We start from the raw sequence: 22,866 nt of genomic DNA, 5'->3' as shown, positions 1-22,866 counted from the left end.
AGTCCTACATGGATTTTTTAAAATGAGCAAAGCTTACCCTCTCCCTCACATAAAAATGTTAGGCATCTTGCACTAATAAACACAACCAGGGACATGATGTGTAACAGATAATTTAAATCACAGAAGTGCTTTTTTTGCATAAGGCAAATGGAATTTCTTGGATTTTTTTTCTCCCCTTGAAAACATTTTGCTTCTCATCCAAGAAGCTTCTTCAGTTCTAACCGAAGAATTTTAGAACGGAAGAACTGAAGTTAGAACTGAAGAAGCTTCCTGGATGAGAAGCAAAACGTCTTCAAGGGAAAACCAAGAAAGTCCAGTTGCCTTTTGCAAAAGCCCAGAAAACCAGCAGCTCCATCTTAACAGAGGTAGTCCTCGACCTACAACGTTTCACTTAGTGACTGTTCGAAGTGCCAACTGTGCTGAAAAAAAGTGACTTAGGAATGCCTTTCACCCTTACAACCATTAACAGCATCCCCATGGCCATGTGACCAAAGTTCAGATGATGAGAAACTGACTCGTATTTATGACGGTTACAGGGGGGATGTGATCTGATTCATATGTATGACGGTTGCAGTGTCCCAGAGTCACATGATATCCTTTTACAACCTTCTGACAAAGTCAACCGGGAAGAGAGATTCACTTAACAACTTGGTTACTAATTTAAGAACTGCAGTGATTCATTTAACAATCACAGCAAGAAAGGTTATAAAATGAGGCAAAACTCACTTAACAAATGTCTCACTTCACAACAGATGTTTCGGAGTCAACAAATGGTTGTAAGCCGAGAAGTACTTGTTCAACGTTAAAAATAAGTCACAAATGTCTCGCTTAGCAAGAGTCACGGTTGTAAGTTGAGGACTAACTGTTGTTCTTCATACTTTGTACTTAATAATTATTCATTTAATAAAAAGAGCTTTCTTTGAGAAATCGAATAGACAGGAATGGCGAGTCACTCGGAGGGGGGGGATATTTTTGAAGGCAATATACGACCCCTGAGAAAGACCCTCCCCTCCAATCTCTTGTGACTTTCCACAATAACTTGTTCTGAAGTTGCCCTCAAGGAATAAGAAAGAAGGTAAACATTCCCCTCGCACATCTGTGCTAGTCGTTCCCAACTCTAGGGGGCGGTGCTCATCTCCATTTCAAAGCCAAAGAGCCAGCGCTGCCGGAAGACATTCTCCGTGGTCATGTGGCCAGCACGACTCAATGCCGAAGGCTCAAGGAACGCTGTTCCCTTCCCACCAAAGGTGGGTCCCTATTTTTCTACTTGCATTTTTCTTACATGCTTTCGAACTGCTAGGTTGGCAGAAGGTGGGACAAGCAACGGGAGCTCCCTCCGTTACGCAGAGCTAGGGATTCGAACCGCTGAACTGCCGACCTTTCTGATCGACAAGCTCAGCGTCTTAGAAAAAAAAGAAGATATGGAAACGGTTAAACTTTCAGGTTCTTACCTGTCTACAGATCGGTCCAGGGACTGACAACTGCTAGAAAGCGAGTGGTTTGGGCTGATAAATGGGTCCAACAACTTTTGGAGAAAACAGAAGAAGAGAAATAAGGGTTTCACAACAGGTTTGAAATCACCCCAATCGGACGTCCATTTAAGCACGTGCTACGCAAGGGATGCCTAACATTTTTCAGACTGAGTGCCCAATGCGCGCGCACATGCGCTGAAACCTCCGAAATACAATGCGTGTATGGCCCCCTGTGCATGCAGCCTGCCCCCCCACAGGAGTGTGCACCCCCATACATGCCCCACGCCCCCACCCATGTGCCCCGTAGGCATCCCCCCCCAATGTATGCATGCACGCCCCCCCCTTCACATGCCTCCTGCGCATGTGTGGCAGAGACTTGAAGACCAGCTGCCTGGCGGGAGGCGCTGAGCTGAACTGGAGCGACGGCTCGCAGGCCATCAGAGAGGGTGTTACATGCCACCCTCTGGCATGCGTGCCATAAGTTTGCCATCATGGTGCTATGCTAACCAAGAGGAATATAACAAAAGGACCTTTAAATTGTGAAGATTCCCAAGGATCTCCAGGGGGCTCAACCAAGATCCCATTTTTCACTTCTGCCACCCCAGAGTTAAGAAGGACTTCTGGCATCTGATTCACTTTTTGGGCTTTTCAAGAGAACTTACATTTGGGTCCATGGTCTCGGGTATAAATTCTCCTTCACTGTTGATGCTGGTGTAGGATCCCTGCCGAGCAATCTGCTGTTGCTCTTCAGGAACACTCCCAGGTGGTGGAGAACTCCTCCCGGTGTGCAGAGATCCTGCAAAACAGGCAGAGGGTTACGGTGGAGAACCCCGAGATGGTGCATCCCAACCACGGGGAAACGAGAACAACGTCGAAAAGGGCGAATGGAATTTCTTGGATTCCTCCCCGCCCCCAAAAAACATTTTGCTTCTCATCCAAGAAGCTTCTTCAGTTCTAACTAAAAAGAGCCAAGGTGGCGCAGTGGTTAAATGCAGCACTGCAGGCTACTGCTAGATCAGCAGGTCAGCGGTTCAAATCTCACCGGCTCAGGGTTGACTCAGCCTTCCATCCTTCCGAGGTGGGTAAAATGAGGACCCAGATTGTTGGGGGCAATATGCTGACTCTCTGTAAACCGCTTAGAGAGGCCTGAAAGGCCTATGAAGCGGTATATAAGTCTACTGCTATTGCTATTGCTATTGCTAACTGAAGAATTTTAGAACGGAAGAACTGAGATTATAGAACTGAGAAGCTTCCTGGATGAGAAGCAAAACGTCTTCCAAGAAAAAAAAAAACAAGAAAGTACGGTTGCCTTTTACAGAAGCACAGAGAGTCCAAGTTTTTAAGCCTCTTAAAAATCAGCAGAGATAGTCCTCCACCTACAACGTTTCATTTAGTGACTGTTTCCAACATCACTGAAAAAAGGCAACTGATGAGCGCTTCTCACACTTACAACCATTAACCATGGCCATGTGACCAAAATTGGAAACTGAACAAGGGATGTCAGGCACCAAGGAAAATAAAAGAATTGTTAAGAAAGCAGAACACAGAATAACAGAGTTGGAAGGGACCTTGGAGGTCTTCTAGACCAACCTCCCCTGCCTCAAGCAGGAGACCCTATACCATTTCAGACAAATGGCTGTCCAACCTCTTCTTAAAAACTTCCAGTGTTGGAGCATTCACAACTTCTGGAGGCAAACAGTTCCACTGATTCATTGTTCTCACTATCATGAAATTCCTCCTTAGTTCTAAGTTGCTTCTCTCCTTGATTAGTTTCCACCCATTGCTTCTTGCTCTACCCTCAGGTGCTTTGGAGAATAGCTTGACTCCCTCTTCTTTGTGGCAGCCCCTCAAATATTGGAAGACTGCTATCATGTCTCCCCTAGTTCTTTTTTTTTTACCCCTGGTACAGCAATCTGCATGCACCATGCCAAACTACGATGTTGGACGGAGGTAAGAATCTGCCCTCAATGGAAGCAGAGTAGAGACTCTGTCCTGCTAAGATTGGCTTCAGTTGGTACCCCTACAGATGTTTTGGCCTGCAACTTCCTGAAGCTTTCATATAGCATGACCAAATCCTAACGGAAAGTACCAGATCCAGACAGAAGACCTTGTTTAGAAATCTTCCACGCCAAAGAGAACATCTGGAACCTTTAACAAGCATATAAAACTTACCGAGGGATGAACTCATTACTAACAACAGAACAGAATGACCGAGTTGGAAGGGAGCTTAGAGGTCTTCTAGTCTTAACTGCTCAAGCAGAAGACCCTATACCATTCTTAGACAAACAGCTGTCCGGTCTCTTCTTGAAAACCTTCAGTGATGACGCACCCACAACTTCTGAAGACAAGTCGTCCCACTGATTAATTGCTTCCACTGTCCAAAAATGTCTCCTTAGTTCTAAGGTAGCTTCCCTCCTTGACCCATCATCTACTGGAACTGCTAAGCCAACTCCATGCTCGTCCTTCTGGCCCAGAACAAGGGTGACTGTCCTGAAAGTCCCCAGATATTTTTGAACCCATACAGGCTGAAAATGAAAGAAACTGAACTCCAGCATTAGATGGAACTTGTAACGCCTCCTCCTTATAGAGGAGATGGACGGCATGAAGATGTGATAAATATCAAAGGCTAAACCCATAGTGTGAAAGCCTGGTGGCATCTCAGCTCTTCTTCCCTTTGGAAATCTTCAGGGGTTTTTACGTACCCCGTCTTCCTCCCTTGTCTTGGGATAGCTGTTTCCTAGTTCCTTTCTATCTCTTCCCTTCTTCTGTTTAGAAATACAGATTCCCACACCCAAAGCGGGCCCTGCACTCAATTATTTGGAACTAGAATCGTCCTTAACATCCTCCCTTTAGCTTTAGCTCCTACATTCAGCCCAAAATACATACTAAAGATCCATATTCTTTGGTGGGCAAGTCTTCGAAAGCATTAGATATTCTACCCCTACTAGCATTGCATTTTTCCCCCCTCTCCCTTTCCTCAACTATACACATAGTTTCCTTGACTCGCAACCACCGTTGGGGTGAGAATTCTCACGGCTACCTGAGCGGCGTCCAGTTTTACAACCAGGGTTGTTAAGCGACTCACTGAAATTGTTCGGTGAATCCCGTGGTCGTGCAGCAAACCTGATCTCTGGCTTTGCTCGCCGTAAGCCAGCAAAGAAGGTCACAAAACACCAGACAACTAACCTTGCGATGCTCTTTACAACTCTTGCAAATACGTCCCAGTTGCTGAGTGCTCGGATTTCGACGGTGCGACCATGAGGATGCCACAATAGTTGCTAAGTGCAGGATCTGCTCATAAGTCACTTCCGCGCGCCCCCCCCCCCCCCAAATGTCATTGTAACTTCACACGGTTGCTGAATGAATCGTTTTTAAGTCAAGGACTCACCTGTATCAGCCTTCAAAACTGGGATAAGCTGAGCACCTACTAACATTCCTCACTTCCCCCCATTCTGCCCCTGGATTATTTCCCTTCCACAGAAAATGCCGAGCAAACTTCGCGATTCTTTTTCTTCCTCTGCAATCCCAAAAAGCTAAAAAAAAACCTGATTTATTGGGAGAGGGGTGGGAGGGGAAGGGGAATTACCTTTTTCGGCCATTGCAAACCTTGCTGGCAAGGAAAAGTTGCAATCCTCCATCACTGCTGGTTTGACACCCTGCTCCCTTTCACATATTCCTCCCCGTCTGCTCATTGAGAGAGATCTCCTGCCAAGTCCTGCCTCTCTTCTCCAAAAGAAGAGTCTTTTGGGTATTCTGCCAGCAGCCAATACATATATATATTATCTCCAAATGTCATTGGTCGGCTAATCAGCCCCGGCCGGCAAGCCGAAGGACAGCACCAAAACATATACATGCTGTTCAAGCACACAATGACATCTACAGAGGCTCCACGGAACAACAGACAAGCACATTTTGTTTCTCAGACGGCTTCACCAAATTCCTCCTAATATCCTGGGCAAAAGTTCAATGGCAACGCAAAGGAGAAAGAAAAAAAAAACACCCTGTAATTGTTTATAAAAATAAAAAAAAATTATCTATGCTTTGGCCTTCTAGGAATCCACAGCGAAAGGACAAAGGCCGCTGTAGCAATAGGGATGGAAAATAGTCATTTAACTCTATTTAAATATGAATTTAATATAAATATTATATCTACCTACCTACAACTACCTCTCCCTCTCCCTCCCTCTCTCTCTCTCTCTCTCTCTCTATCTATCTCTACCTACCCACCCACCCACCTACCCACCTACTTACCTACCTACCTACCTTCATCTATCTATCTATCTATCTATCTATCTATCTATCTATCTATCTATCTATCTATCTATCTATCTATCTATCTATCTATCTATACATACATACATACATACATACATACATACATACATACATACATACATCTATTCATCCACCTACCCACCTACCCATCTACCTACCTATATCTCTATCTATCTATCTATCTATCTATCTATCTATCTATCTATCTATCTATCTATCATCTATCTATCTATCTATCTATCTATCTATCTATCTATCATCTATCTATCATCTATCTATTTACCTACCTGCCTCTATCCATCCATTCAACCATTCATCCATCCATCCATCCACTTACCTACATTTAATCTAATCTAATCTAATCTAATCTATCCATCCATCCATCCACCTATTTACCTACCTACTTCTATGTATCTCCATCAATCCAAATCTAATCTAATCTAATCCAACCCAACCCAACTCAACCCAACCTCTATTTATCCATCCATCCATGCATCCATGCATGCATGCAATTATTTGTTTAACATTCATTTGTCTGGTGTAGAGAAAAGAAGGATCAGGGGGGTGACATGATAGCAGTCTTCCAATATTTGAGGGGCTGCCACAAAGAAGAGGGAGCCCAGCTATTCTCCAAAGCACCTGAAGGCAGAACAAGAAGCAACGGATGGAAACTAATCAAGGGGAGAAGCAACCTAGAACTAAGGAGAAAGTTCCTGTCGGTAAGAAAAATGAATCTGTGGAACAACTTGCCTCCAGAAATTGTGGGTGTTCCAACACTGGAGGTTTTAAAGAAAAGACTGTAGAGCCATTTGTCTGAAATGGGACTGGGTCCCCTGCTTGAGCAGAGGGGGTTGGACTAGAAGACCTCCAGTGTCCCTTCCAGTTCAATTCTAATTCTAATTCCACGCTTAGACCATTCCTGGGCATTTTATGGTTCTTTAGCTGTCCCTATCCAGCCACATGGTTTGTTTTTATTTTGATAAAAGATAAGGTAATGGTTAATGCTGTCCAAAGACACCTCCGTGGCCATGTGGCCAGCACAGCTAAATGCCAAAGGAGCACGGAATGCTATTACTTTCCCACTGAAGTGGTACCTATTTATCTACTTGCATGCTTTTGAACTGCTAGGTGTGTAGCGATTAAGATTGAAAACAGTAGCTGACTATGTCGTGCGGTGCTCGAACCTACGCTGTGAGCACTCCAACTGACAAGCTCAGTGTCTTTAACTGCTAAGCTATTGCACCTCCTTTCTACTTTAAAATGACTATTTTTTCCCCCAGTTTACATATGTAGCTACGTGCATACCTATGCACTATAAACAGCTTTATTGGCTCGGCAGGCCATAACAGTTCCTGACATGGCTCCTTGGGAAAATTAATTGTCTTGGACAAGTTTCCATGCAAACTAGTCAGCTACAAAAGGTGAGATTTCAACTCCTATTGTCACCAGAAACAGGGGTGTCGAACTCAAGGTCAGTGGGGCTATCCTGGTCTATCCAATGCAGAGAGGAAACACTGCCAGTAGTTTGGGGAGTGGTGTCAAGCTGGCCACGCCCACCCAGTTGGCCACAACCACCTAGCCGGCCACGCCCGACCATCCGCCCACCTCCCCCGCAGGTCAACCACAGCCCTGATGCACTAGAACTGCAATAGCGAACCTATGGCATGCGTGCCTGAAGTGGCACATGGAGCCATGTTGCCTGTCACACACACACGGTGTTGCCCATTCCCCTTCCGGGTTTCTGGCGTGCATGCATGCACGATGATCAGCTGGCTTTTGTGCGTGCAGCAGTGCCAGGAGAACTGGCCTTCTGTTTCCCGGTGTGAACATGTGTGCTGGCCAGCTGATTGTCGCACGTGCGTGCATGTCGGGAACCAGATGGCCTGGCAGTGCGCATGTGCACACTGGAAACCAGAAGTTCATTTTCTGGTGTGTGCGTGCATGCCTCCTGGGCAGCTCCTCTTCCAGGTTGCAGCCCAGACGAGTGTGCACGTGCACTCCCTTTTCGGCACTGAGTTCACCATCGCTGCACTAGGAAATACCAAGGGACTGTGGAAGTGCCAAGTATCAGCCTACGGATCTACTATGGCCTCTCTTGGCTGAGTCTGCATTCCTGGAACAGTGTGCAGTCACAAAAAATGTGGAAAACAGCAGCAGAAACCAAGCTGCCTTGTTGAGGAAGCACAATGGGTTATAGTTTGGGACACAAAATAATAGCTTTGGAAGGGACCTTGGAGGTCTTCTAGTCCAGCCTCCCCCGCTCAAGTGGTAGCTCCCGAATCATTTTGGACAAATGGTTGTCCAGCCTCTTTTCAAAAAGCCTTCAGTGATGGAGCACACACAACGTTTGAAGGCCGGTCCTTCCCTTGGTTGATTGCTCTCCCTGTTAGGAAATTCCTCCTTAGCTCTAAGTCGCTTCTCTTCTTGTTTAGTTTCCAACCATTGCTTTCTTGTCTGGTGCTTTGGAGAATAGGTTGACCCCCTCTTTCTTCTATGTGGGAGCCTTTCAAATATTGCAAGACTGCTGTCTTGTTCACCCCTTAGTTGTTATTTTCGTTAGACTAGACCAGTGGTGAAATTCGACCAGTTGTATGGGCGTGGCTTGGTGGGCGTGGCAGGGGAAGGATACTGCAAAAATCCCCATTCCCTCCCCACTCTGCGGCCAGCCAGAGATGGCATTTGCCAGTTCTCCAAATTACTCAAAATTTCCGCTTCCGCTTCTCCAGAACCTGTCAGAACCTGCTGGATTTCACACCTGGACTAGACATTCCCAGTTCCTGTAAGCGTTCTTCATATGCTTAGTCTCTAGCCCCCTAATTGTTTTAGGGGCTCCAGGGGTTAACTTCGAAGAAGAGATTTTATTGGTGAGAGACTTATCGTAGATAAAGTTACAACTCTTAGGTTGCAGGGACTTAAATTTTCTCTACTAACTTCTGACAACAATCCTAGACATGGTTGTCTATGTCAGTGTTTCTCAACCTTGGCGACTTTCAGTCCTTTGGACTTCAACTCCCAGAATCCCCCAGCCAGCATAGCTGGCTGGGGAATTCTGGGAGTTGAAGTCCACAGGACTGAAAGCCGCCAAGGTTGAGAAACACTGGTCTATGTTATACTTCATGGAAGGTAACGTTGTTAGACAGGATATTACTCATAGAAGAGAATATTTGTGCCTCAAGGTCGTGGCACATGATGTTCCCTAGTTTAGTAATGAAACATCTGCCCAAAAAAATGTGCCACCAAGTTCAGAGAGCACCAAGGACCCCACAGATATCCAAGATTTTCCACTGGTCTTTCTTTGGACCAGTGTTTCTCAACATTAGAGATTTTGAGCAGACTTCAACTCCCAAAATTTCCCAGCCAGCCAGCTATTCAGCCATCCATACATCCACCTGCCAAATCTAATCTAATCTAATCCAATCTAATCCTATCTACCTACCTACCTACCTACTTACCTATCCATCCCTCCCTCCCTCCATCTATCCATCCACCTACCTATCTACCCACCTATTTCTATGTATATCCACGTGGCACGACAAAACCGTGCTCAACTAAAGCGCGCCCGATTAAACCGCGTCGCTGACGTCATCAACAGGGCGACAACAGCGAGCGCGGAGAAAGAAGGGCGCTTTAAATAGCGCTTTGAAAGCAAGCCGATTCAACTTAAGGTAAGGGTTAGGTTTAGGGTTAGCTTTAGGGTTAGGTTAAGGGTTAGGCTTAGGGTTAGGTTAAGGGTTAGGGTTAGGTTAAGGGTTAGGATTAGGTTTAGGGTTAGGTTAAGGGTTAGGTTTAGGGTTAGGGTTAGGTTAAGGGTTAGGGTTAGGTTTAGGGAGGTTAGGTTTAGGTTTAGGGGTTAATTTTAGGTTTAACGCTGACAGCGTGCTTCTGTCTCCGCGCTGTTGTCGCCCTGTGATGACGTCAGCTACGCGGTTTCATCGAGCGCGCTTTAGTCGAACATGGTTTTGTGGTGGAACCGTATATCCATCCATCCCATCCACCCATCTATCCATCCATATCTTATCTAATCTAATCTAATCTAATCTAGTCTAATCTCATCTAATCTCATCCCATCCCTGGCTGGGGAATTCTGGAAGTTGAAGTCCACTCCGCTTAAAGTTGCCAAGTCGACAGCAACAAGAATAACATAGGCCCAAAATTGGAAATTAGACAGCATACCTTCCAAAAACACGATAATTTAAAAAAATAGTGGACTGCGCGGAAATGGTCAAATTAACTTTTAAACTGCAAGGTAAAGAAGATAAAGAATAGTATACAGTATGGGATAAATGGTATCGGTGGTTAGAGAATAGGAATAACGAATGAAAGTACAATATTTATATAGGTAAATATTAGGCTATAGGAATCATAAATGTAAAGAAGAAATTGTAAATATAAAACGGATGAAAAGTATGTAATACGATAAGCAAAATGAGATACACCAATGTCTTAGGAATGGGTAGAATGGATGTTGGATTTGGCTCTTTATGTTCTGTTTCGTAAAAAGTTTAATAAAGTATACTTTTTTAAACAGTGGGGAAAAAAATAAAATAAAGTTGCCAAGTCGAGAAACACTGAAAGTTTAGGCTGAAGAGGAGCAGTATTTATTCAGATACAAAAATGGGATTTATCCTCAGTAGGACATGGTCTACTACACAACTTCATCTCTCTAACCTGTTGAATGCTTCCGTGTCCTCTCGGTGTCTTTATACAGGGATCCCAGAATATCTCCCATGGATTTAGATATCCTCATTTCATGCTGCTTGGTGTTGTTGGGTTGCAGAAGCTGCAAATAGAATAAAAGTTGTTGGTAGTTTCCCCTGGACTATAAGACGCACTGGAGTATAAGACGCACCATGCTTTTGAAGAGGTAAATTTTTTTAAAAAGTTTTTGTACTCTGCAGGCCTTTGAAACCCTCTGCACACCTCATTTTTTTTGCAAAAAAAGGGGGGGCATGCAGAGCTTTGGGAGGTGTGTAGAGTGCTCCTGGGGGCTGGGGGGCTCATTTTTGCCCTCCCCAGCCTCCAGGAGAACTTTGCAGGCGTCCCAAACCCTCTGCACGTCCATTTTTGCAAAGGGGGCGGGATTTCTGGAGGCCAAAAATGCTGTGTTCAGTATATAAGACACACCCAGATTTTCATTCTCTCTCTTTTTTTTTTAGGAAAAGGGTGCGTCTTATACTCCGAAAAATACGGGTAATGACTCAACTATCTCGGCTGTTGCAAGAAGTGATACCACATCTCAGGAGGATCCAGGGCTCCATTAGTGAGGGAATCAAGCGGAATCTAGGTGATCTATTTAAGGTGACATCACTTAACAGCGAGGGAAAAGCTGTGTAGCCCCTGGTCCTTGATTTACGACAGCTCATTTAGTAACCGTTCAAAGTGACAACGGCACTGAAAAAAGTGACAGTATCATTTTTTCACAATTATGGCCTTTGTAGCATCCCTGTGGTCATGTAATCCAAATCTGGATGCTTGGGAAAGGGTTCGTATTTATGACCATTGCAGTATCCCAAGGTCACATGATCTCCTTTTGCAACTTTCTAACTGGGCAAAGTCAATGGGGAAGCCAGATTCACTTAATGATTGTACGATTCATTTAACAACTGCAGTGATTCACTAAATTGTCATAAAATCTGGTGTGAGTTGCTTACAAAACCCATCTTGTTGCTTGACAAAAATGTCTGGCCCCAATTGTGGTCATAAGAAAAGGACTATCTGTCTTAAAAAGGTTAGGATTCATTCTACTTGTCAAATAATGAGAGCTAATTGGAAATAAAGTACAACGGTACCCAAATACTAAAAATATATCCAGGTGATGCTAATGAGGCAATGCTAATTAGCATAAAACAAGGCAAGACTGAGGGAGAGAAGGAGAGAGGAGAGGCTTCTGTGGGGTAAACCTGAGGGAGAGGAGAGGCTTCTGTGGGGTAAGCCTGAGGGAGAGAAGGGGAGAGAAGAGGCTTCTGTGAGGCAAGCCTGAGGGAGAGAAGGGGAGAGAAGAGGCTTCTGTGAGGCAAGCTTGAGGGAGAGAAGGGGAGAGAAGAGGCTTCTGTGGGGTAAGCCTGAGGGAGAGAAGGGGAGAGGATACGAGAGGCTTCTGTGGGGCAAGCCTGAGGGAGAGAAGGGGAGAGGGTAGGAAAGGCTTCTGTGAGGCAAGCCTGAGGGAGAGAAAAGGATAGGGAAGAAGAGGAGAGGTTTTTGTGGAGCAAGTAGAAGAATCAAAGGAGCAGAGACGGTGGATGGAGAGAGACAGAAAGAAGGGCCAACCAGCCACCTGAATACCATCTGATCTCATGACCCGCCGACTGGAAAAAAGACTGACCATCACCCCACTTTGAACTTTCTGCTAACAGGAGACTGACCACCACTAGTCCAGGCCAGTAGAGGTATATGAGCAAGGGACTGGTATGGACCGGGAGCAATACCAAGAGGGCCAGGAGGACCCAGACTGCAGCGGCCCTTTTGGGGGTAGCCCTACAGTTGCAAAAGGGGAATCACATAATCTCAGGACATTTCAGCCGTCATAAATACGAGTTACTTGCCAAGTGTCTGAATCTTGATCACATGACCACCGGGATACTGCAAAGGCCGTAAATGTGGGGGAAAAAACGGTTGTTTGTGACTTATTTCAGCGACGTTGTAGCTCAACGGTCACTCAAAAAGTGTTTGCAAGTTTGAGGACTACCTGTACAACACTAATTTCCCGTATAAACAAAAGTTTGGAAAAGTGAGATTTGCCAAACACCGATTCCCAGGGGGTGGGGGTTTGCTTCTAACTTTGCAATCATCAAAATATACAAGTGTTTCCGCTCCTTCGGATGACCACATGGACTTTTTTTTTCTTTCTTTTTTTGCTTTGTACACAAATAAAATACAGACAAATCTTTTTTTAAAAAAAACAAAAAAAAGTGGGGGGGGGGAAATAACAAGTCTCACATTTGTTTCCTTTGGAGTTTTCACAAACACTCTCAAGCTTTTGAGAGAAGGGCTAACGTCTAAATGTTCCACAGCTCGATCCAAATCTTCTTGCGATTTCAGGGGAATCAGGAGCTGGAAAAAGATTTGAACAAACACGGACCAGGCAGCTGAGTCGCAAACAAGAGAAAAGGCAGGAAGTGGGGGGGGGCGTGGGGGGAGCTTGGGAACGGCAGGGGTTTGGGGCCCCCGTGAACCCAGAACGATGCAAAGCCATTGGAGCTTTCTACTGGAAAACAGAAACAAACACCAGGGGCTATAACCTTTTATTCCATCATAACATTCCCTCAAGGAAGAACTCGATAAAAGTTATCTAAACAATTACTTAGGAAAGGATGACCACCAACCAACCGGTCACTCATTCTGCTGGAAATAAAAGACCTGGATTGAATAAACCCAGGTAGCCCTTGACCTATCCTCCCCCCCAAAAAACTTCTGTTGCTAAGTGAGGCAGTTGTTCAGTGAGGTTCGCCCCGTTTTACAAACTGTCTTCCACAGTTGCTGAGTGAATCGCTGAAGCATTTAAGTTAGTTGCACGGTTGTTAAGCATGACTCCGGCTTCCCCATTGACTGTGCTTGTTGGAAGGTCGCAAAAGGGGAGACCGCGTGACCCCCCCCTACAACCGTCATAAATATGAGTCGGTTGCCAAGTCTCTGATTTTTTTTTATCATGGGTCCACGGGGATGCACCGGTAGTCATGAAGTGTGAACACCAGTCATAAGTAACTTTTTTCCAATGCTGTTGTAACTTTTCAAAGGTCACTGAATGAAGGGTTGTAAGTCAAGGACTGCCAGTACTCCCAATACAATGCAATGCTCTGCAATTCATTTAGAATGCAATTCTCGGTTGATCCGGAGGCCTGTTTATTTAACGGTTTAGAAACTAAGATGCTAAGCTTGTCGATCAGAAAGGTTGGCAGTTCGGCAGTTTGAATCCCGAGCGCTGCGTAACGGAGTGACCTCCCGTTCCTTGTCCCAGCTTCTGCCAACCCAGCAGTTCGAAAGCAGGTAAAAAATGCAAGAAGAAAAATAGAAACCACTTTGGTGGGAAGGTTCCGTGCGCCTTCAGCATTGAGTCATGCCAGCCACATGACCACGGAGACGTCTTCAGACAGCGCTGGCTCTTCGGCTTTAAAATGGAGATGAGCACCGCCCACTAGAGTCGGGAATGACTAGCACACATGTGCGAGGGGAATCTTTACCTTAGAAATGCACGGGATCCTCGGGGCAAATACAGAAAGAGAACTGCAATGGCTTCACAGATAGTCCTCAACTTATGAACAGTTCGAAGTTTTGAGGGACCCCCCCCCTTTATGACCCAGATTTGAAGTTTCTGATGGTCTGCCCCCCCTCCCTTGAAACCATAAACCTTCAGGTGATTGGCAAGAAACTGCGTTTACAGCCGTTGGCAAGGTCCCTTGGTTACGTGACTGTGTTTTATGATGGTTTTGCAAAAAACTGGCAGCCGCTTCCAGGTTTTGGCAAAGCTTTTGCTCATAGAGATCCCTTGGCTCCCTGCTGCAAAAAAAAGGTAATAAAATGGAGTTTATCACAGGACCAACCAGTTTAGTGATGATTGCAACTGTGACGGGCAGGTTCCATGATGGTTGTAAGCAGGGGTGGGCTTCAAAATTTTTAGCAACGGGTTCTGTTCCCAGTTGCTGGGTGGGTGTGGCCATGGTGGGTGTGGCCTAGTTACTCGAGCTTCAGGGAGGGCGAAAACTGCCTCTCTAGGAATTGGAGGCCCTCCGGGAGGCCTGTTTTTCCCCCTCCCCAAGCCTCTGCGCTGGCCCTGCACTTTTCTCGCATCCAAAATGGGCCGCGTGGAGAATCCGGGGAAGGGATGGGATGGGCGGGGCCAACCAGGGGTGGGATTTGGAGGTTCTCCGAAGCGGCCATAACGTTAGCTACGGGTTCTCCCGAACCCGGTGGTAATTCAAGGACTGTCTCTATTTGATTTCTGAAGTGGTTCTATCATTATGGCTGTTTCATCTGGCTGCCTGGAATATTTGTGACGGTTGTGGCGTCCCGGGAGGGGCGTGTGTCCCGTGATCCCCTTTTACGACCTTCCGACAATCAAAGTTGATAGGGGAAGCCAGATTCACTTAACAACTGTGGCGAGCAAACCGGGCAAAACTCACTTGCTTAGCATTGAAAATTTGAGGCTCAATCGGGGTCGTAACCCGAGGACTGCCTGTATAGGCCTGCAAACGCTGAAGCGTGCTTTGGGACGGGGCTTCTGGGTGGTGCAGAATGGAACAGAGCTGCCAAAAATTTGGACAAAGTTGCCTCTTTGATACCCTTCGACTATTTCTCAAGCTGCAGAGTTATATTGCTGTTTCGGTTGAAGATTTCCGTAGGTAATAGAAATCAAACTGAGGCGGATATCAGATGTCCATTCCTGGCCAGATTCGAATCAGTGGCAGAGTTCAGTTTAACCTGGCAAGTCAGGCCTATTCCAAAGAAGGCCTTCTCTCTCTTTTTTTTTTTCCCAGCAAAGAGGAATCAAGAATTAAATTTACATTCTTACGACTGCAGTACAATTTATATGCATTCCCTACTTGGAATTTGTTTTAACCGCTTTCCTCTGGCAATCGCTTGCAAATCACTTCCAGGGCATTCTCTCTCTCTTTCTCCCTCTCTCTCTCCAGTGCCTTTCCTTGGAATGCCCATTAATCTTTCAAAATCTGGAAATAAAAATATCCTACTACAGCCTTCCTTCTGTTTCTCGGGACTTCGGGTCCTTAGCAGCCAGCCTCAAAAGACCTCGGGTTGAAAAGTATATATACTCGATGTGGTGCGGCCTCGCTCTTGACTTTTTTGCCCGTTGCCAAAAAAACGGAGAAAAATTGGGTTCTTCCATGCTAGCAAAAACTTGTCGGTGTTCACGGACAGTTTTCTACCAGATACTGGCCTAAATTTAGACGCATGCAAACCGGGAGCGTTAAGTTGGCACGTTGCAAATTCAGGAAACAAACGCAGCTTTCCTGAATCCAAGACACTGAATAAGTACATTAATGTAAGGCAGGAAGGCAACAAAAGCTTTCAAATGCTGACTCATGTCTTTAATTCTCTCCCTGTTTGAACCAGGACTCAAGAACATGAAGCTAAAAAGGGAGGGGATAAAGGGGCAGACATCCAGAAAAAAAGCTTACTGTCTTCAAAAGCACCATCTTAGACTAAAAGGGATTTCAAAACTAAAAGCGTTCTCCAGGTTTATTGACTTACTTATTTTTCATGGGTCATTCAAAACTTCTGGCTGTGCAAAACATCTATTGCAAACATCTATTTGTGTCAAACTCAAGGCCCGGGAAGGGAGGGGAATCCAGCCCACTGGGTACTTAAATCTGGCCCACGGGGCCACCCTGGAAACAGTGAAGGATCAGCCTGCAGTGCCTCCACCAGCAAAAACGGGGTCCCGAGCTCCGTTTTCACCGACAAGAGGGTTGTAGGAGGCCGTGGCAGCTGAAAATGGAGCTCAGGAGCCTGTTTTCCCTGGCAAAATGCTCGGCCGTCACAGGTGCCCCCGACACGAGTGATGTTGAGCTGGCCACGCCCAACCCGGCCTCCTAAGGTCCAACACAACCCTGATGTGTTCGTCAAGAAATCGAGTTTGACATGCCTGATCTATTGGATAAAGCAGGGGTATCCAACCACAATCAAGTTTAAGATGGGTGGAGTTCAACTCCCAGAATTCCCCAGCCAGTCATCCTGGCCAGGGAATTCTGGGAGTTGAAGTCCACCCATCTTAAAGCACGCCAGCCAGGGAATTCTGGGAGTTGAAGTCCACCCATCTTAAAGAATGCCAGCCAGGGAATTCTGGGAGTTGAAGTCCACCCATCTTAAAGCACGCTGGCCAGGGAATTCTGGGAGATGGAGTCCACCCATCTTAAAGAATGCTGGCCAGGGAATTCTGGGAGTTGAAGTCCACCCATCTTAAAGAACGCCGGCCAGGGAATTCTGGGAGTTGAAGTCCACCCATCTTAAAGCATGCTGGCCAGGGAATTCTGGGAGTTGGAGTCCACCCATCTTAAAGCACGCTGGCCAGGGAATTCTGGGAGTTGAAATCCACCCATCTTAAAGCACGCTGGCTGGGAAATTCTGGGAGTTGAACTCCACAAGTCTCAAAGTTACCAATGTTGGATATCCCTGGCTAAACGCAAGAGATATGACGCCTCTCTAAATTTTGGAAATTCTTTTTGCAATGGCTTTTAAAATACGGGATATTGTGACGGACAGATGCCAGGGCAAGAGGACAGCAGAGACAGAAGAAAAAGCAACATGAAAGGTACCTCATTCTCAGCATAATGCAAATCCATCAACTGCCCAAAAGCATCCATAACCTTCTGCAAAACATCTTTGAATTTAACCGGCCTCTGGAACTGTATAATCCTGCAGGAGAAGGAGGATGAAATTGAAAACAATTAACTTCATCCTACCAATATTATCAAGGTAGTCATACATACAAAAGTATGTTTAGTGACAGTTTGACGTTACAACAGTCACAAAAAAGTGACTTATGACAATTTTTCACACTTACGACTGTTGCAGCGTCCCCATGGTCATGTGATCAAAATTCAGATGCCTGGCAGCTGACTCATATTTATGACGGGTTGCTAAGGGGTCATATTTTCCCCTTTTGTGACCTTCTGACAAGCAAAGTCAATGGGGAAGCCAGATTCGTTTAACAACTGTGTTACTAACTCAACAGCTGCAGCGTCTCGCTTAACAAAAAAAGGTTGTAAAAATGGGGCAAAATTCATTTAACAACTGTCTTGCTTAGCACCAAAAAATGTGGGCAACAATTGTGGTCGTAAGCGGAGGGCTTACCTATAGCAGTTGTGCCTTTTCATCCAAAGCTGAGAAATTCTGGCCTTCTACTCAATTCTTAACACATTTAATAAATTGGCACAGCTGCATAATTTTAATCTTATCACAGCTAGAATGAAGAATGTAAGCTGCTCAGAGTCATTTGCTGAGTAATAATTTGGATTTTAACTGAAGTGCTTTCTTTAGTTTTTGGTTCCATCTACTGTCCATCGCCCAAAGTTGCAAAATTAATTGGAAGGGCCACATTTAATGCTTTAAATTAAATTAATTAATTTTCAATGGGAGCGGCATGTAAACATGAGAGAATAAATAAAAATATAACCCACATCTCAGTGCTATATCACCATTTTGTACGGATACCTGAAGGAGGACAACTTTTTGAAGAAAACACCCCAATAAAGGAAAGAACATTGGCCTTTATTTACTTACGAGTTTATGGTTTTTAAGGTTCAGCAAAAACAAGCAAAATATCTAAACCTGACAGACCCAGGTCCCGAGTGACTTGTAAGGGGGAAATTTAATGAATAAATAAAATAAATGTACCTTTTTTCTCCATCATGCTCAAACTTGATCCTAGCATTCCGCAACTATGGAAGAAAAGGGAGACAGAAAAACATTAATTAGGATACCAAAGGATGGATGGATGGATGGAGACACACACACACAGACAGAAAGATAGATACGGATGGATGGATGGCAAAGATCCATATAGATAGATAGATTGATGGATATGATGGATATGATAGATAGATAGATAGATAGATAGATAGATAGATAGATAGATAGATAGATAGATAGATAGATAGATAGATAGATAGATAAGATAGGTGGGTGGGTGGGTGGGTAGGTAGGTAGGTAGGTAGGTAGGTAGGTAGGTAGGTAGGTAGAAAGATAGATAGATAGATAGATAGATAGATAGATAGATAGATAGATAGATAGATAGATAGATAGATAGATAGATAGATAGATGGATGGACAGATAGAAAGATAGATAGAGATAGATGGATGGGGGGAGAGAGATGGATGACGGATGGATGGCAAAGATCCATATAGATAGATAGATTGATGGATATGATAGATAGATAGATAGATAGATAGATAGATAGATAGATAGATAGATAGATAGATAGATAGATAGATAGATAGATAGATAGATAGATAGATAGATAGATAGATAAGATAGGTGGGTGGGTGGGTGGGTGGGTGGGTGGGTGGGTGGGTGGGTGGGTAGGTAGGTAGGTAGGTAGGTAGGTAGGTAGATAGATAGATAGATAGATAGATAGATAGATAGATAGATAGATAGATAGATAGATAGATAGATAGATAAGATAGGTGGGTGGGTGGGTGGGTGGGTGGGTGGGTGGGTAGGTAGGTAGGTAGGTAGGTAGGTAGGTAGATAGATAGATAGATAGATAGATAGATAGATAGATAGATAGATAGATAGATAGATAGATAGATAGATAGATAGATAGATAGATAGATAGATAAGATAGGTGGGTGGGTGGGTGGGTGGGTGGGTAGGTAGGTAGGTAGGTAGGTAGGTAGGTAGGTAGGTAGGTAGATAGATAGATAGATAGATAGATAGATAGATAGATAGATAGATAGATAGATAGATAGATAGATAGATAGATAGATAGAAAGATAGAAAGATAGATAGATAGAAAGATAGATGGATGGACAGATAGAAAGATAGATAGAGATAGATGGATGGGGGGAGAGAGATGGATGGATGGTAAAAGACAAGACAGATATGGATGGATGGATACCGATGGATGGATGGATGGATGGATAGGTATGGATGAATAACCAATGGATGGATGGATGGATGGGTAGGTGGACAGATAGATGGTAAGGTGATAGAGAGAGAGATAATACATAGCTGATAAAGAGATAGATAGAAACAGACAGACAAAGAAAGAGAGACAGACAGTCCTCCTAGTATTCTCATGGTACCTGCTGTTAGGTATTCAATCTCCACTCCAATCCATCCATCCATCGTCCCCTCTTCTTACTTGGTGTATGCAATATTGCGCAGCCCACCCTCCCAAACTGAATAAGGATAATGTTTGAGTAGGACCATCTTATATTCTGCATTCCTGCAGGACCCAGTGAAGACTCCTTCCATTGGAAACCCTTAAAATAATACTTGTGGTGCTGAATCAGCTGGTTGAGTGCTCTGATAACACAATGCAACAAACCTGGGTATGATTCAGCATGCTGTGTGAATTTGCTTTCTCTCAATGGAGCCTAAAACTGCAGTTCTGCAAACCAATAATAATCTTAACATTTTGCTGTTCCCCAAGCTGGAAGTTTTGGAAACATATGTCCATTTCTTGTAAACCAGGAGCGTAGAACTGCTCTGTAAAATCTACAACGTAAAATCTACAACTGGTTGGAGAATTAGGTGGGGCCAGTATTCTTGAAGTTCTTTTTTTATGTAGAAATAAACCTTATCTCTCTCTCTCTCCTTTTTCTCCCCCGGGTTTCTTTTGGGAATGGAAAAAGCGTATCCTATATTTGGGACTGCGCATCGTTTGGAAAGATCAGCCACACAGTGCTGGTATCTAAACAGGAGAATTCCTAGAGGGGCGAACAGATGACGCCTTTTCCTGAAAACTCTTCTTATCTCTCACTTGAGGTTTACCCAGAACGTGATTAGCAGTTTCCATGCTCCCATTCTACGCGCCCGAAAAATATGTTGCGGCAGTGAGAAAGGTTCAGCTCGACGGCTATTTACGTGTGTATTTAAAAAGACCGCATATCCTGATGTGGCAAAGTGGACCGCATCAACAAATGGCTGAAGTTGATTGATTTCGGAATAATAGACAGTGGGAAGGGACCTTGGAGGTCTTCTAGTCCAACCCCCTGCAAAAGTTGGAGACCCTACACCAGATAAGTGGCTGTGGAGCCTCTTCTTAAAAACCTCCATGTTGGAGCACCCACAACCTCTGGAGGCAGGCTGTTCCACTGGTTAATTGTTCTCATTGTTAGGAAGTTTCTCCTTATTTTCAGGTTGCTTCTCCCCTTGATTAGTTTCCACCCATTGCTTCTTGTCCTGCCTTCAGGGGCTTTGGAGAATAGCTAGACTCCCTCTTCTTTGTGGCAGCCCCTCAAACACCTGAAGACTGCTATCATATCACCCCTAATCCTTCTTTTCATTAAATTAGCCATACCCAGTTCTTGCAACCATTCTTCATATTTTTTAAGCCTCCAGTCCCATAATCATTTTTGTTGCTCTTTTCTGCACTCTTTTCCAAAGTCTCAACGTATTTTTTTATAATGTGCTGACCAAAACTGGAGGCAGTGTTCCAAGATGACCTTAAGGTAAAGGTTTCCCTCGTACATGTGTGCTTGTCATTCCTTACTCTAGGGGGCGGTGCTCATCTCTGTTTCAAAGCCGAAGAGCCAGCGCTGTCCAGATGTCTCCATAGTCATGTGGCTTGCACCACCCAATGCTGAAGGAGCACGGAACACTATTACCTTCCCACCAAAGGTGGTTCCTATTTTTTCTACTTGCATTTTTCACATGCTTTCGAACTGCTAGGTTGGCAGAAGCTGGGACAAGCAACGGGAGCTCACTCTATTATTTGGTGCTAGGGATTCGAACCGCTGAACTGCCGACCTTTCTGATCGACAAGCTCAGCATCTTAGGCACCGCATCTCAAGGATGGCCTTACCAGGGCATTATAAAGTGGTAGTACCAGTTCCCATGATGTTGATTCTACCCCTCTATTAATGTAGCGAAAATGCCAAATTCAACTGATTCCCATCAATAACTGGAAATCAGCTGAATTTGGTGGGTCACTAAACTGGATCGTCACTGTGGGTTCACTTCACTGGTTGATCCCTTGGAGTTTCTTAGCTATTCCTGCCGAGAGAGGAATCTCTCTTAAAAGCTGCTGAATAGATGACCCTAATGCATTCAGTTTTGGTCGCCACGATATAGAAAAGATTCGGAGACTCTAGAAAGAGCGCAGAGAAGAGCAACGAAGAGGATTAGGGGACTGGAGGCTAAAATGGTTGCAGGAACTGGGTATGTCTAGTTTAATAGAAAGAAGGACCAGGGGAGACATAATAGTAGTGTTCCAATATCTCAGGGGTTGCCACAAAGAAGAGGGAGTCAAGCTATTCTCCAAGGCACCTGAGGGCAGGACAAGAAGCAATGGGTGGAAACTAATCAAGGAGAGAAGCAACTTAGAATTGAGGAGAAATTTCCTGACAGTTAGAACAATTAATCAGAGGAACAGAAGTTGCCTCCAGAAGTTGTGAATGGCCCAACACTGGAAGTCTTTAAGAAGATGTTGGATAGCCATTTGTCTGAAACGGTCTAGGGTTTCCTGCCTAGGTAGGGGGTTGGACTAGAAGACCTCCCAGGTCCCTTTTAATTCTGCTATTGTATTGTATTGTAATCTATTTTCCACCACGCTATCACTGCTTGTATGGCTGTTAGGTTATTCTCTGTACCCGAATTAAAGTGTTGTCAAAAACAGCCCCGATAGCATGGCTCAATATAGACAGCCCTTGACTCACAAGCACCATTGAGCCCAAAATTTCTGCTAAGCAAGACAGTTCTTGTGAGTTTTGCCCCCTTTTACGACCTTCCTTGACACCATTGTTAACTTGACCCCTGCAGTCATTATTATTAACATGGTCGTTAAGTGACTTCCCCTATTGACTTTAGTGATCAGAAGATCACAAAAGGGAATGATGATGTGACGACCCTGGGAACATTGCGACCCTCATAAATATGAATCAACGGCCAAGCATCTTCATGTGGGGTGCTGCAACTGTGAAGAAGGATCACTTTTTTCAGTGCCGTTGTAGCTCTGAAACAGTCACTAAGTGAATGGCTCTAAGTCGAGGGCTACCTGCAGTGAGTAAACTGAAGAGATTTAGTTTAAAGAGTCCAAACATTTGTGGAATGTATTTACGACAGCTTCAGCGTCCCTGTGATGGAATATACTGTGGTCCAGATTTCCAAGAGGGAGGGGCTACATTCCAGAGGAGCAAGGTGGCGTGGCCAGCCAGTGGAGCTGGCAGCAGATTCGGAGAGTGAGGAGGTTGGGGAGGAAGATGGGCCAGTCCTGGAGTCTGGGGAAGGCTCTGATGAGGGCTCTGCATTGGAGGCAGAGAGGGGGCCAGAGCCATGTGCCAGTTATCAACTGCCTTTGGAGTCAGAAGCCAGTGTGGGAGTTGAAGTCCACAGGTCTTCACCAAGGGAAGACAGTCCTTAAGGCCCAATAGCAATAGCCCTTGGACTTATATACCGCTTTACAGTGCTTTGCAGCCTTCTCTAAGCGGTTTACAAAGTCAG

At 44.8% G+C, this 22,866-nt stretch overlaps 1 protein-coding gene across 1 annotated transcript in view; it reads right to left on the bottom strand.

Moving 5' to 3' along the window:
* Positions 1 to 22,866, bottom strand: part of LOC106545629 (mitogen-activated protein kinase kinase kinase 3-like) — a 98,637-nt gene that overhangs the window by 22,757 nt on the left and 53,014 nt on the right. Inside the window, exons 4-9 of the mRNA XM_087712413.1 lie at positions 18,096 to 18,139; positions 17,015 to 17,114; positions 12,684 to 12,797; positions 10,416 to 10,527; positions 2,135 to 2,268; positions 1,452 to 1,525 (exon numbers count right to left, since the gene is read on the bottom strand). Coding sequence (XP_087568539.1) covers positions 1,452 to 1,525; positions 2,135 to 2,268; positions 10,416 to 10,527; positions 12,684 to 12,797; positions 17,015 to 17,114; positions 18,096 to 18,139 — 578 coding nt within the window. The remainder of the gene's footprint in view (positions 1 to 1,451; positions 1,526 to 2,134; positions 2,269 to 10,415; positions 10,528 to 12,683; positions 12,798 to 17,014; positions 17,115 to 18,095; positions 18,140 to 22,866) is intronic.

The sequence above is a fragment of the Thamnophis sirtalis genome, unplaced genomic scaffold (genome assembly GCF_051295495.1).
Source record: "Thamnophis sirtalis isolate CommonGarterSnake01/CBP01778 unplaced genomic scaffold, rThaSir2_p1.2 scaffold_4, whole genome shotgun sequence".
Lineage (NCBI taxonomy): Eukaryota > Metazoa > Chordata > Lepidosauria > Squamata > Natricidae > Thamnophis > Thamnophis sirtalis.
Note: the sequence above shows the minus strand (reverse complement) of the source record. Positions and strands in the feature narration are given on the sequence as shown.